The sequence below is a fragment of the Oncorhynchus tshawytscha genome, unplaced genomic scaffold (assembly GCF_018296145.1).
Source record: "Oncorhynchus tshawytscha isolate Ot180627B unplaced genomic scaffold, Otsh_v2.0 Un_contig_465_pilon_pilon, whole genome shotgun sequence".
Lineage (NCBI taxonomy): Eukaryota > Metazoa > Chordata > Actinopteri > Salmoniformes > Salmonidae > Oncorhynchus > Oncorhynchus tshawytscha.
Genome location: NW_024609588.1, coordinates 80001 through 93168, shown reverse-complemented (window position 1 = coordinate 93168; position 13168 = coordinate 80001). Strand labels below are relative to the sequence as shown.

The window sequence follows — 13168 nt, the reverse complement described above, 5'->3', positions numbered from 1 at the left end:
TCAGACCCTGCTCTGATACACACCCCACTGTCAGATAGCTGGCTCAGACCCTGCTCTGATACACCCCCACTGTCAGATAGCTGGCTCAGACCCTGCTCTGATGCACACCCCACTGTCAGATAGCTGGCTCAGACCCTGCTCTGATACACACCCCACTGTCAAGATAGCTGGCTCAGACCCTGCTCTGATACACACCCCTCCTGCTACCTGGGGTGTATTCAACAAGAACAAGCATTTCTATTGGACAGATTGGGGTCGGTCCCTCCACGTTGGTTCCTGTGTGGTTCCCCGGCTCGTAACGTACCAGGAAACAAACAAAGAGACGGGTGGCTCAGGGCTAGAGTCATGGAGCTCTTTATTGTGGAGAGCAGCAGGTATGTACACAGAGGGGTTAGAGGTCATGATGACGATGACGATGATGATGCTCAAGCTGCCTGGGCTTCCTCCACCCTCTTCTTCCTCATCTGCAGCCGTCGCTCCCGCTCATACTCCTTCATACGCATCACGTAGCTACACACACACAGACAGACACACACAGACACACACAGAGAGAGAAGAGAGGGGCGTTCAAGTGGATTTGATGGGGGAGGACCTCAGATGGCAGTACTACTACTACAAGTCTGACAACTCTATTCACGTGTGACCATCAGACACACGCATCAACTCTCTTTGATAACAATACATGCCATTTTGTACTGTAATGGAAAGCCACATGACCACTGCCAAGTCAACTTCCTGTTCCCTCTAAGCTGTGCGCGGCCACTCACCTCCTCCAGGACAGCAGAGCAGAAGAAATGACAGCCCGCACAGACTCAAGAGATTGGACTTCACCCCCATTAGTTTGCACTATATAGATCAACGTTTCTGTCTCTGATTGAATCAACTTATCAGACCCTTTTCAATGCAAGATTGAGTCTGATTTTGTTGTAGGCGGAGCCAGCTTCATGGAATGTAGGCCTGCATTGAACCACACCTGTAGGTTACTGTAGGCCTGAACCACACCTGTAGGTTACTGTAGGCCTGCATTGAACCACACCTGTAGGTTACTGTAGGCCTGCATTGAACCACACCTGTAGGTTACTGTAGGCCTGCATTGAACCACACCTGTAGGTTACTGTAGGCCTGCATTGAACCACACCTGTAGGTTACTGTAGGCCTGCATTGAACCCTGCATTGAACCGCACACCTATAGGTTACTGTAGGCCTGCATTGAACCGCACCTATAGGTTACTGTAGGCCTGCATTGAACCGCACCTATAGGTTACTGTAGGCCTGCATTGAACCGCACCTATAGGTTACTGTAGGCCTGCATTGAACCACACCTATAGGTTACTGTAGGCCTGCATTGAACCACACCTATAGGTTACTGTAGGCCTGCATTGAACCACACCTATAGGTTACTGTAGGCCTGCATTGAACCACACCTATAGGTTACTGTAGGCCTGCATTGAACCACACCTATAGGTTACTGTAGGCCTGCATTGAACCACACCTGTAGGTTACTGTAGGTCTGCATTGAACCACACCTGTAGGTTACTGTAGGCCTGCATTGAACCACACCTGTAGGTTACTGTAGGCCTGCATTGAACCACACCTATAGGTTACTGTAGGCCTGCATTGAACCGCACCTATAGGTTACTGTAGGCCTGCATTGAACCACACCTATAGGTTACTGTAGGCCTGCATTGAACCACACCTATAGGTTACTGTAGGCCTGCATTGAACCACACCTATAGGTTACTGTAGGCCTGCATTGAACCACACCTATAGGTTACTGTAGGCCTGCATTGAACCACACCTGTAGGTTACTGTAGGTCTGCATTGAACCACACCTGTAGGTTACTGTAGGCCTGCATTGAACCGCACCTATAGGTTACTGTAGGCCTGCATTGAACCACACCTGTAGGTTACTGTAGGTCTGCATTGAACCACACCTATAGGTTACTGTAGGCCTGCATTGAACCACACCTATAGGTTACTGTAGGTCTGCATTGAACCACACCTGTAGGTTACTGTCTGCAAAACTGCATTGAACCACACCTATAGGTTACTGTAGGCCTGCATTGAACCACACCTATAGGTTACTGTAGGTCTGCATTGAACCACACCTATAGGTTACTGTAAAACTGCATTGAACCACACCTGTAGGTTACTGTAGGTCTGCATTGAACCACACCTGTAGGTTACTGTAGGTCTGCATTGAACCACACCTATAGGTTACTGTAGGCCTGCATTGAACCACACCTATAGGTTACTGTAGGTCTGCATTGAACCACACCTATAGGTTACTGTAGGCCTGCATTGAACCACACCTGTAGGTTACTGTAGGTCTGCATTGAACCACACCTGTAGGTTACTGTAGGTCTGCATTGAACCACACCTGTAGGTTACTGTAGGTCTGCATTGAACCACACCTGTAGGTTACTGTAGGTCTGCATTGAACCACACCTGTAGGTTACTGTAGGTCTGCATTGAACCACACCTGTAGGTTACTGTAGGTCTGCATTGAACCACACCTGTAGGTTACTGTAGGCCTGCATTGAACCACACCTGTAGGTTACTGTAGGTCTGCATTGAACCACACCTGTAGGTTACTGTAGGTCTGCATTGAACCACACCTGTAGGTTACTGTAGGTCTGCATTGAACCACACCTGTAGGTTACTGTAGGTCTGCATTGAACCACACCTGTAGGTTACTGTAGGCCTGCATTGAACCACACCTGTAGGTTACTGTAGGTCTGCATTGAACCACACCTGTAGGTTACTGTAGGTCTGCATTGAACCACACCTATAGGTTACTGTAGGCCTGCATTGAACCACACCTATAGGTTACTGTAGGCCTGCATTGAACCACACCTGTAGGTTACTGTAGGTCTGCATTGAACCACACCTGTAGGTTACTGTAGGCCTGCATTGAACCACACCTATAGGTTACTGTAGGCCTGCATTGAACCACACCTGTAGGTTACTGTAGGTCTGCATTGAACCACACCTGTAGGTTACTGTAGGCCTGCATTGAACCACACCTATAGGTTACTGTAGGCCTGCATTGAACCACACCTGTAGGTTACTGTAGGTCTGCATTGAACCACACCTGTAGGTTACTGTAGGCCTGCATTGAACCACACCTATAGGTTACATGATAGAAATCAAAGGCTATTTCCATGTGAAAATGTTCTGGGATTTTCTCTATTGGTAGGCCACTCTGATAGGAGTACATTATGCCAAATAGCCTATTGACTAAAACTGATGGTACAACCTATTGGTTACTGTCTAAAACTGATGGTACAACCTATTGGTTACTGTCTAAAACTGATGGTACAGCCTATTGGTTACTGTCCAAAACTGATGGTACAGCCTATTGGTTACTGTCTAAAACTGATGATACAACCTATTGGCTACTGTCTAAAACTGATGGTACAACCTCAGTGTTCACTGTAAACAGGAAGTTGCACAGAAAGTTCAAGTTTCTGCTCACAAGACCTGACTTGCTCAGTGGACATGACCCCAGTGGGATTTAAACAGGGAACATTGGACATGACCCCAGTGGGATTTAAACAGGGAACATTGGACATGACCCCAGTGGGATTTAAACAGGGAACATTGGACATGACCCCAGTGGGATTTAAACAGGGAACATTGGACATGACCCCAGTGGGATTTAAACAGAGAACATTGGACATGACCCCAGTGGGATTTAAACAGGGAACATTGGACATGACCCCAGTGGGATTTAAACTCAAAACACTGGCTGGGATGCAACCATAAAGTGTGTTCAGTAAAGCCAGAAACAAACTCCATGTGTTGCTAAACCTCGACCTACACCTAGAACCAGGCAGATACCTACACCTAAAACCAGGCAGATACCTACACCTAGAACCAGGCAGATACCTACTCCTAGAACCAGGCAGATACCTACTCCTAGAACCAGGCAGATACCTACTCCTAGAACCAGGCAGATACCTACTCCTAGAACCAGGCAGATACCTACTCCTAGAACCAGGCAGATACCTACTCCTAGAACCAGGCAGATACCTACTCCTAGAACCAGGCAGATACCTACTCCTAGAACCAGGCAGATACCTACTCCTAGAACCAGGCAGATACCTACTCCTAGAACCAGGCAGATACCTACTCCTAGAACCAGGCAGATACCTACTCCTAGAACCAGGCAGATACCTACTCCTAGAACCAGGCAGATACCTACTCCTAGAACCAGGCAGATACCTACTCCTAGAACCAGGCAGATACCTACTCCTAGAACCAGGCAGATACCTACTCCTAGAACCAGGCAGATACCTACTCCTAGAACCAGGCAGATACCTACTCCTAGAACCAGGCAGATACCTACTCCTAGAACCAGGCAGATACCTACTCCTAGAACCAGGCAGATACCTACTCCTAGAACCAGGCAGATACTTACTCCTGGTGCTCGCAGTAGTCCCAGTCGTGTCTCTCGTGTTTACAGGCCAGGAAGTTGGGCCAGTTGTCCCTCTTACACTTCATGAGTTTGATGAGGTGGTGGGCGCAGTAGTCCCTCTGGAGTACAGGGACCTGGGCCAGGTTCATCTGGGCCTGGGAGGCCACCATCTCTACCAGGGGGACAACATGTTACACCAGGGGTTAATGGGGAGGCCACCATCTCTACCAGGGGGACAAGACAACATGTTACACCAGGGGTTAATGGGGGAGGACACCATCTCTACCAGGGGGTCAAGATAACAAGTTACCCCAGGGGTTAATGGGGGGGGGACCATCTAGTGGGGGGACATACAAAATTAACATTGTCAACAAGGAAAGGAGTAGGCTATGTCCTGAGATGTGTATAAGTGTAGCCTCGCATGTTCCGTAATGCATTATATGTATGCGAGAAACTCTTGTACTGCTGGCAAGCAACTACTCTTTCACAGAGTAAGGAAAGGAGACGAGGAGAGGAAGACATTGGATTATTGAGATGTACCCGGGATTTATGACTGAATTTGACAGGACGGGGTATATCTGTTCACAACTATTTTGCTGTCTGAACTGACAGTTTTATTCATTAAAATATAAACACTTTACACGAATGGAAAGGGGGCGAAATACTCAAGTTATATTTAATAGGGAACATATCATGCTAGCCAAATGTGGGTAACGTTAGCAAGCCACTACTAGTTGCAGTTAGCTTGCTAGCGGACTTTACTTTCCATGGACATAACATGAGTCTACCAGCAGACACTTTGCAACCATACTCCTGTACGGTCACACCAAAACAGTCTCAACTATACACACCTCTCTCTTTCCTCTCGTCGAAGCCGAATTCGGGGTCAAAGCCAAACGGTTTCGCAGGGTCAGGCTCGGTCTCCGTCTCGGTGATATACCGCCGCGCGAGGTGAGCTCCCATGGTGCTAACGGTATTTTTTTCACAATGAAAATAAAATAATCGGTGTTTCCTACGACTCCGGGAGAGAACTAATTCAAGATTGACAGAATAAATATGCCATTCGGTCACCTCCACAAGACCCAACGAGCTACTTCCTTTCTGCAACGGAAATAAACAAGTCGAGCCGTACTAGAGTGAAACACCTCCCCGGTCACAGCACCATGCGTGACATTGGTTCCACCAAGCGCTCTTCTTCCTCTTCTTCGATGCCGGTTGGCATCCATACTCACACGAATCCTCTCAGTATCCTTCCCCTTCAACCCATCTGCCTCAGCTGTGGTGTATTTTCATATATGCCAAGGGATGGCAGGCTTCCCTAAATATTTGACCCAAAAATGTTCAACAATTATAAAATAATTTATCTCTGTGTTTTCATAATTTCCATTCAATTCTTAAGTGGCTGAGTCTCGCCGGAGAAATCATCAGAGCGAGGGAAACAGTGCCTCTCTGTCTCAGTATGGGTAGTCCATGTATCTGATGCTGTTTGGACCAAACGAGTATGACATGTTGCCGCCGTAGCAGTTGATTGATTGATGCCAGCAAGCGTTTTGCCTCCCTTGATTTTTTTTTAAATAGAAACTGTGTGTTGTCCTAGCGCAGCAAAACGCCCCCCAAGGGAGGCCAGTTTGGATTTGGTTTCACACCTATCAAATCACATCCAAAGCAAAACATTATTTTGTATTTATTTGCTAAATCTGCCCTTTCCTAAAGCCATGGATGGAGATGGGGATTTGGACTAGTGGTTTTGACTTAATTCTCTGTACAGGCCAATGATTATGATGGCGACTCTTATCTAACCATAAATGCATATATTGTGCCACTGGGCTGATATGATTGTTGCCCATGTGGGGAAGTCAAGCTAGCAAGTATTTTAGCTAGGTAGCCTATGAAAACAAAAACTAAAATCATACAGTATGACAGAGCCATAGACAGTTTTTCCAAGTTGAAAGAGAGGAGGATGGCATTGGTGTTCAACTAATTATTTCTTTTTCTACTTACACGCACACAGACCAAAATCAGTACCATGGACAACCACATGGGCAGCAGAGCGGCAGGGTAGCCTAGTGGTTAGAGTGTTGGACTAGTAACCGGAAGGTTGCAAGTTCAAATCCCAGAGCTGACAAGGTACAAATCTGTTGTTCTGCCCTTGAACAGGCAGTTAACCCACTGTTCCTAGGCTGTCATTGAAAATAAGAATTTGTTCTTAACTGACTTGCCTAGTTAAATAAATTTAGCAACATTTCCCTGGACTAAATTGTTTTGGTATCTTTAAGTTTGTTTCACTGTATTATAACCTAGTTGATTTGATGATGTTTCAATGTTTAAGTTGAAATGGTGCTGGAATAGCGGAGGCAGTGCTGCTGTTGTCTTTGTGTTGACTTGAGGTAACTTCATGGTTTTAAATCAGTAGTTGTTCAGTAAACTGTAGAAAACATGAACTTGCTGGACCGTGCTGTATGTCATGGAACTGGTTTGTTACATGCAATATTTGCTTTGTGGAATTCCCTCAGACAGATGTTCAAATGAATCAAATGAATGTGTAGTTTCATTTATTTTCTGCCACTGTGTGACTGTTCCTCCACTGTGTGACTGTTCCGCCACTGTGTGACTGTTCCTCCACTGTGTGACTGTTCCTCCACTGTGTGACTGTTCCGCCACTGTGTGACTGTTCCTCCACTGTGTGACTGTTCCGCCACTGTGTGACTGTTCCGCCTCTGTGTGACTGTTCCTCCACTGTGTGACTGTTCCTCCACTGTGTGACTGTTCCGCCTCTGTGTGACTGTTCCTCCACTGTGTGACTGTTCCTCCACTGTGTGACTGTTCCTCCACTGTGTGACTGTTCCTCCACTGTGTGACTGTTCCTCCACTGTGTGACTGTTCCTCCCACTGTGTGACTGTTCCTCCACTGTGTGACTGTTCCTCCACTGTGTGACTGTTCCGCCTCTGTGTGACTGTTCCTCCACTGTGTGACTGTTCCTCCATTGTGTGACTGTTCCGCCACTGTGTGACTGTTCCTCCACTGTGTGACTGTTCCGCCACTGTGTGACTGTTCCTCCACTGTGTGACTGTTCTGCCTCTGTGTGACTGTTCCGCCACTGTGTGACTGTTCCTCCACTGTGTGACTGTTCCTCCATTGTGTGACTGTTCCTCCACTGTGTGACTGTTCCTCCACCGTGTGACTGTTCTGCCACTGTGTGACTGTTCCTCCACCGTGTGACTGTTCCGCCACTGTGTGACTGTTCTGCCACTGTGTGACTGTTCCTCCACTGTGTGACTGTTCCTCCACCTGTGTGACTGTTCCTCCACTGTGTGACTGTTCCTCCACTGTGTGACTGTTCCTCCACTGTGTGACTGTTCCTCCACCGTGTGACTGTTCCGCCACCGTGTGACTGTTCCGCCACTGTGTGACTGTTCCTCCACTGTGTGACTGTTCCTCCACCGTGTGACTGTTCCTCCACTGTGTGACTGTTCCTCCACTGTGTGACTGTTCCTCCACCGTGTGACTGTTCCTCCACCGTGTGACTGTTCCTCCACCGTGTGACTGTTCCTCCACCGTGTGACTGTTCCTCCACCGTGTGACTGTTCCTCCACCGTGTGACTGTTCCTCCACCGTGTGACTGTTCCTCCACCGTGTGACTGTTCCTCCACCGTGTGACTGTTCCTCCACCGTGTGACTGTTCCTCCACCGTGTGACTGTTCCTCCACCGTGTGACTGTTCCTCCACCGTGTGACTGTTCCTCCACTGTGTGACTGTTCCTCCACCGTGTGACTGTTCCTCCACCGTGTGACTGTCATTTTGTTGTCACGGCCTTATTGTATGTCAAGGTGGTGTATGAACAAAAAGGGTTATAGAAACAAAGAAATGATCACAACAGGTTGTAATGTGCCTTTTTACTGGCTTTTGCTTCCCCAGTGATTTTAGCCACGTTCTGCTACTGTGCTTCAGCATATGATACCCTCTGTACTACTGTAACCCTGGAAACCTCAACCTGCCTCTCTCACTGGACATGTCTGATCCCCAGCCTCATGGACTCCCCTACAATTAACACATACCACTACTTTCCCCACTGCTACACATGTCTGATCCCCAGCCTCATGGACTCCCCTACAATTAACACATACCACTACTTTCCCCAATGCTACACATTTCTTTGTCTCATGCCCTTCTGCACACTTCACACACCTAGGAACCTCCCTCCTACACACTGCTGCCACATGTCCATTTGCTTGACACCTGTAACAACGTAATGGATTAGGCACAAAAGCTCGTACAGGATAACTTGTATATGCTGATATCACTTTGTCGGGCAATGACTCAACATGAAAACTCAAAAGGACAGACTATGACTCAACATGAAAACTCAAAAGGACAGACTATGACTCAACATGAAAACTCAAAAGGACAGACTATGACTCAACATGAAAACTCAAAAGGACAGACTGAGTCAACATGAAAACTCAAAAGGACAGACTATGAGTCAACATGAAAACTCAAAAGGACAGACTATGACTCAACATGAAAACTCAAAAGGACAGACTATGACTCAACATGAAAACTCAAAAGGACAGACTATGAGTCAACATGAAAACTCAAAAGGACAGACTATGACTCAACATGAAAACTCAAAAGGACAGACTATGACTCAACATGAAAACTCAAAAGGACAGACTATGACTCAACATGAAAACTCAAAAGGACAGACTATGACTCAACATGAAAACTCAAAAGGACAGACTATGAGTCAACATGAAAACTCAAAAGGACAGACTATGACTCAACATGAAAACTCAAAAGGACAGACTATGACTCCTCTGTCACGCCACTCTTTCTGCGTGGCACCAAACGACGAGCATCACAAGCCCCGGGAATCTTCCCCTTTTGTTTTGTCCACTTTGATATTTACCGCGATCCCAGTAATCACTCCTTTCAATGGTGTACTTTTCTTTAGAGCAAAACCATTCACATCTCTTTTCCCCATTTGTGTAACGCGGAGCGCCTGTTCCCTCTGATCAGCAGAAACACAAACAATTATCACACCACCTCTTCTGGTTACCTTCACCAACTCCACAGCACCCAACTCTGTTTTCCCCCACTCCGAAACCGCATATGGATCAGCCAAAAGACAGGGGTCCACTTTCTTCAAACATTTCACTCCTACCATCACAGACTCATCTTTATCCTGACCATCATTATATCACTCCTACCATCACAGACTCATCTTTATCCTGACCATCGTTATATCACTCCTACCATCACAGACTCATCTTTACCCTGACCATCATTATATCACTCCTACCACCACAGACTCATCATTACCCTGACCATCATTATATCACTCCTACCATCACAGACTCATCTTTACCCTGACCATCATTATATCACTCCTACCATCACAGACTCATCTTTACCCTGACCATCATTATATCACTCCTACCATCACAGACTCATCTTTATCCTGACCATCATTATATCACTCCTACCACCACAGACTCATCTTTACCCTGACCATCATTATATCACTCCTACCATCACAGACTCATCTTTACCCTGACCATCATTATATCACTCCTACCATCACAGACTCATCTTTATCCTGACCATCATTATATCACTCCTACCATCACAACTCATCTTTATCCTGACCATCATTATATCACTCCTACCATCACAGACTCATCTTTATCCTGACCATCATTATATCACTCCTACCATCACAGACTCATCTTTACCCTGACCATCATTATATCACTCCTACCATCACAGACTCATCTTTACCTGACCATCATTATATCACTCCTACCATCACAGACTCATCTTTACCCTGACCATCATTATATCACTCCTACCATCACAGACTCATCTTTATCCTGACCATCAAGCCTCGGGCTCCGAGAAGTTCACCACACCGGCCACCTCCTATAATTCGCACTAATTCCCTTCCATTTCTCCACCTGTCTTCGATCCGGCTTACGGCTCACTCTGCTTATGCTTTCTACCATTCTTCTTTAACAAACCATCTCCAATTGGTTTTTGCCATCTTCAACCAATTCAAGCTCACTCTCTTCCCTCCCTCACTCTCTTCCCTCCCTCACCCTCTTCCATCCCTCACCTTCTTCCCTCCCTCACTCTCTTCCCTCCCTCACCCTCTTCCACCTCTTCACCCTCTTCCCTCCCTCACTCTCTTCCCTCCCTCACCCTCTTCCCTCCCTCACCCTCTTCCACCTCCTCACCCTCTTCCCTCCCTCACCCTCTTCCACCTCCCTCACCCTCTTCCCTCCCTCACCCTCTTCCACCTCCCTCACCCTCTTCCCCTCCCTCACCCTCTTCCACCTCCCTCACCCTCTTCCACCTCCTCACCCTCTTCCCTCCCTCACCCTCTTCCCCTCCCTCACTCTCTTCCCTCCCTCACCCTCTTCTACCTCCCTCACCCTCTTCCCTTCCTCACCCTCTTCCCTCCCTCACCCTCTTCCACCTCCTCACTCTCTTCCCTCCCTCACCCTCTTCCACCTCCCCCACCTTCTTCCCTCCCTCACCCTCTTCCACCTCCTCACTCTCTTCCCTCCTTCACTCTCTTCCCTCCCTCACCCTCTTCCACCCCCTAACCCTCTTCCCTCCCTCACCCTCTTCCACCTCCCTCACCATCTTCCACCTCCTCACCCTCTTCCACCTCCCTCACCCTCTTCCCTCCCTCACCCTCTTCCACCTCCTCACCCTCTTCCCTCCCTCACCCTCTTCCACCTCCTCACTTTCTTCCCTCCCTCACCCTCTTCCACCTCCTCACCCTCTTCCCTCCCTCACCCTCTTCCACCTCCCTCACCATCTTCCACCTCCTCACCCTCTTCCACCTCCCTCACCCTCTTCCCTCCCTCACCCTCTTCCACCTCCTCACCCTCTTCCCCCCTCACCCTCTTCCACCTCCTCACTCTCTTCCACCTCCCTCACCCTCTTCCACCTCCTCACACTCTTCCACCTCCCTCACCCTCTTCCACCTCCTCACCCTCTTTCACCTCCCTCACTCTCTTCCCTCCCTCACCCTCTTCCACCTCCTCACCCTCTTCCTCCCTCACCCTCTTCCACCTCCTCACCCTCTTCCTCCCTCACCCTCTTCCACCTCCTCACCCTCTTCCTCCCTCACCCTCTTCCACCTCCTCACCCTCTTTCACCTCCCTCACTCTCTTCCCCTCCCTCACCCTCTTCCACCTCCCTCACCCTCTTCCTCCCTCACCCTCTTCCACCTCCTCACCCTCTTCCTCCCTCACCCTCTTCCACCTCCTCACCCTCTTCCACCTCCTCTTCCTCTTCCTCCCTCACCCTCTTTTTACCTCCAATCACCCTCTTCCTCCCATTCCCCATGATCCCACCTCCACTCACCCTCTTCCACCTTGTACCCATCACCCAAATCTTCCACCTCCCTCACCCTCTTCCACCTCCCAGTCATGTACCTCTTCCACCTCCCTCACCCTCTTCCACCTCCTCAGTTATTATGATGTACCAGTTATTATGATGTACCCTCTTCCACCTCCTCACCCTCTTCCTCCCTCACCCTCTTCCACCTCCTCACCCTCTTCCTCCCTCACCCTCTCCCACCTCCCTCACCCTCTTACCTCCCTCACCCTCTTCCACCTCCCTCACCCTCTTCCACCTCCCTCACCCTCTTCCTCCCTCCGCCTCTTATTTTCCCTCCTTCCTCTTCCGTATTCCAATTGAGGGATATTATTATGTGACAGTAGTTTTATTAGTAAAACACAATCAAAAAAGGAAAACTCTCAATTTATTACATTTCAGATGTGAATCGGCATTCCTTCCATGATGACCACCTCAGACACCATAAGAACAACAATCCTCATTCACAGTTATATTCATTGTACTTTGACCATCCAGATTTGACAAATTATTCTTCCAAGAAAAAACAAAGACTCTAATTTCCTCAAATACACCAGTTATTATGATGTACCAGTTATGATGTACCAGTTATTATGGTGTATCAGTTATTATGATGTACCAGTTATTATGATGTATCAGTTATTATGATGTATCAGTTATTATGATGTACCAGTTATTGTGGTGTATCAGTTATTATGATGTATCAGTTATTATGATGTACCAGTTATTATGATGTACCAGTTATTATGATGTATCAGTTATTATGATGTACCAGTTATTATGATGTACCAGTTATTATGATGTACCAGTTATTATGATGTATCAGTTATTATGATGTACCAGTTATTATGATGTACCAGTTATTATGATGTACCAGTTATTATGATGTATCAGTTATTATGATGTACCAGTTATTATGATGTACCAGTTATTATGATGTACCAGTTATTATGATGTACCAGTTATTATGATGTACCAGTTATTATGATGTACCAGTTGCTATGATGTACCAGTTGTTATGAGAAACATCTAAGACACCGATAGGCTGAGAAGCACAAACGTTATGTGCTGTTAACAGTTATTCTGTCCGTATTTGACAACAGTCTAATTGATCCAGAGTTCCACATCATATGCAGGCAGGTGTGGTAGAGGTGATAGTCTTCTCACTGGTAGAGGTCGTCCTCTACCTCGTCTCTGAACTGCCCCCCTGACCCCGACCCTTGACCTCCGGACTGAGAGCCAGAGGGGAACCTGAGGAGAGAGAGAGGTCAGTGTACGAGAAGTGTGTCTGTGTTTGTGTGTGTGTGTGCATACTTGCATATGAAAGTGTGAGTGTACAGTATGTGTGTGTGTGTGTGTGT

General features: G+C 47.4%; 2 protein-coding genes across 2 annotated transcripts in view; both read right to left on the bottom strand.

The window, feature by feature from the left end:
• Positions 1-338: 338 nt before the first annotated feature.
• On the bottom strand, positions 339-5549 carry LOC121845222 (NADH dehydrogenase [ubiquinone] 1 beta subcomplex subunit 7-like). The gene is made up of 3 exons (XM_042316097.1): positions 5272-5549; positions 4424-4592; positions 339-510 (listed from the first exon to the last, which is right to left on the bottom strand). The coding sequence occupies exons 1-3, from the start codon at positions 5381-5383 to the stop codon at positions 426-428; spliced, it is 366 nt and encodes a 121-aa protein (XP_042172031.1). The 5' UTR covers positions 5384-5549; the 3' UTR covers positions 339-425.
• A 6629-nt stretch (positions 5550-12178) lies between these two features.
• The window catches only part of LOC121845220 (transitional endoplasmic reticulum ATPase-like), a 33165-nt gene continuing 32175 nt past the window's right edge, over positions 12179-13168 (bottom strand). Inside the window, exon 19 of the mRNA XM_042316095.1 lies at positions 12179-13058. Within this exon, the coding sequence (XP_042172029.1) occupies positions 12971-13058 (88 nt within the window). The 3' untranslated portion in view covers positions 12179-12970. The remainder of the gene's footprint in view (positions 13059-13168) is intronic.

Excerpts from the sequence above, each read along its gene's own strand:
- LOC121845222 (XM_042316097.1), bottom strand. The coding sequence starts at position 5,383 with ATGGGAGCTCACCTCGCGCGGCGGTATATCACCGAGACGGAGACCGAG. Across the intron at positions 4,593-5,271 it reads CGACGAGAGGAAAGAGAGAG|AGATGGTGGCCTCCCAGGCC; the intron begins GTGTGTATAGTT and ends TCCCCCTGGTAG. Across the intron at positions 511-4,423 it reads GACTACTGCGAGCACCAGGA|CTACGTGATGCGTATGAAGG; the intron begins GTAAGTATCTGC and ends GTGTGTGTGTAG.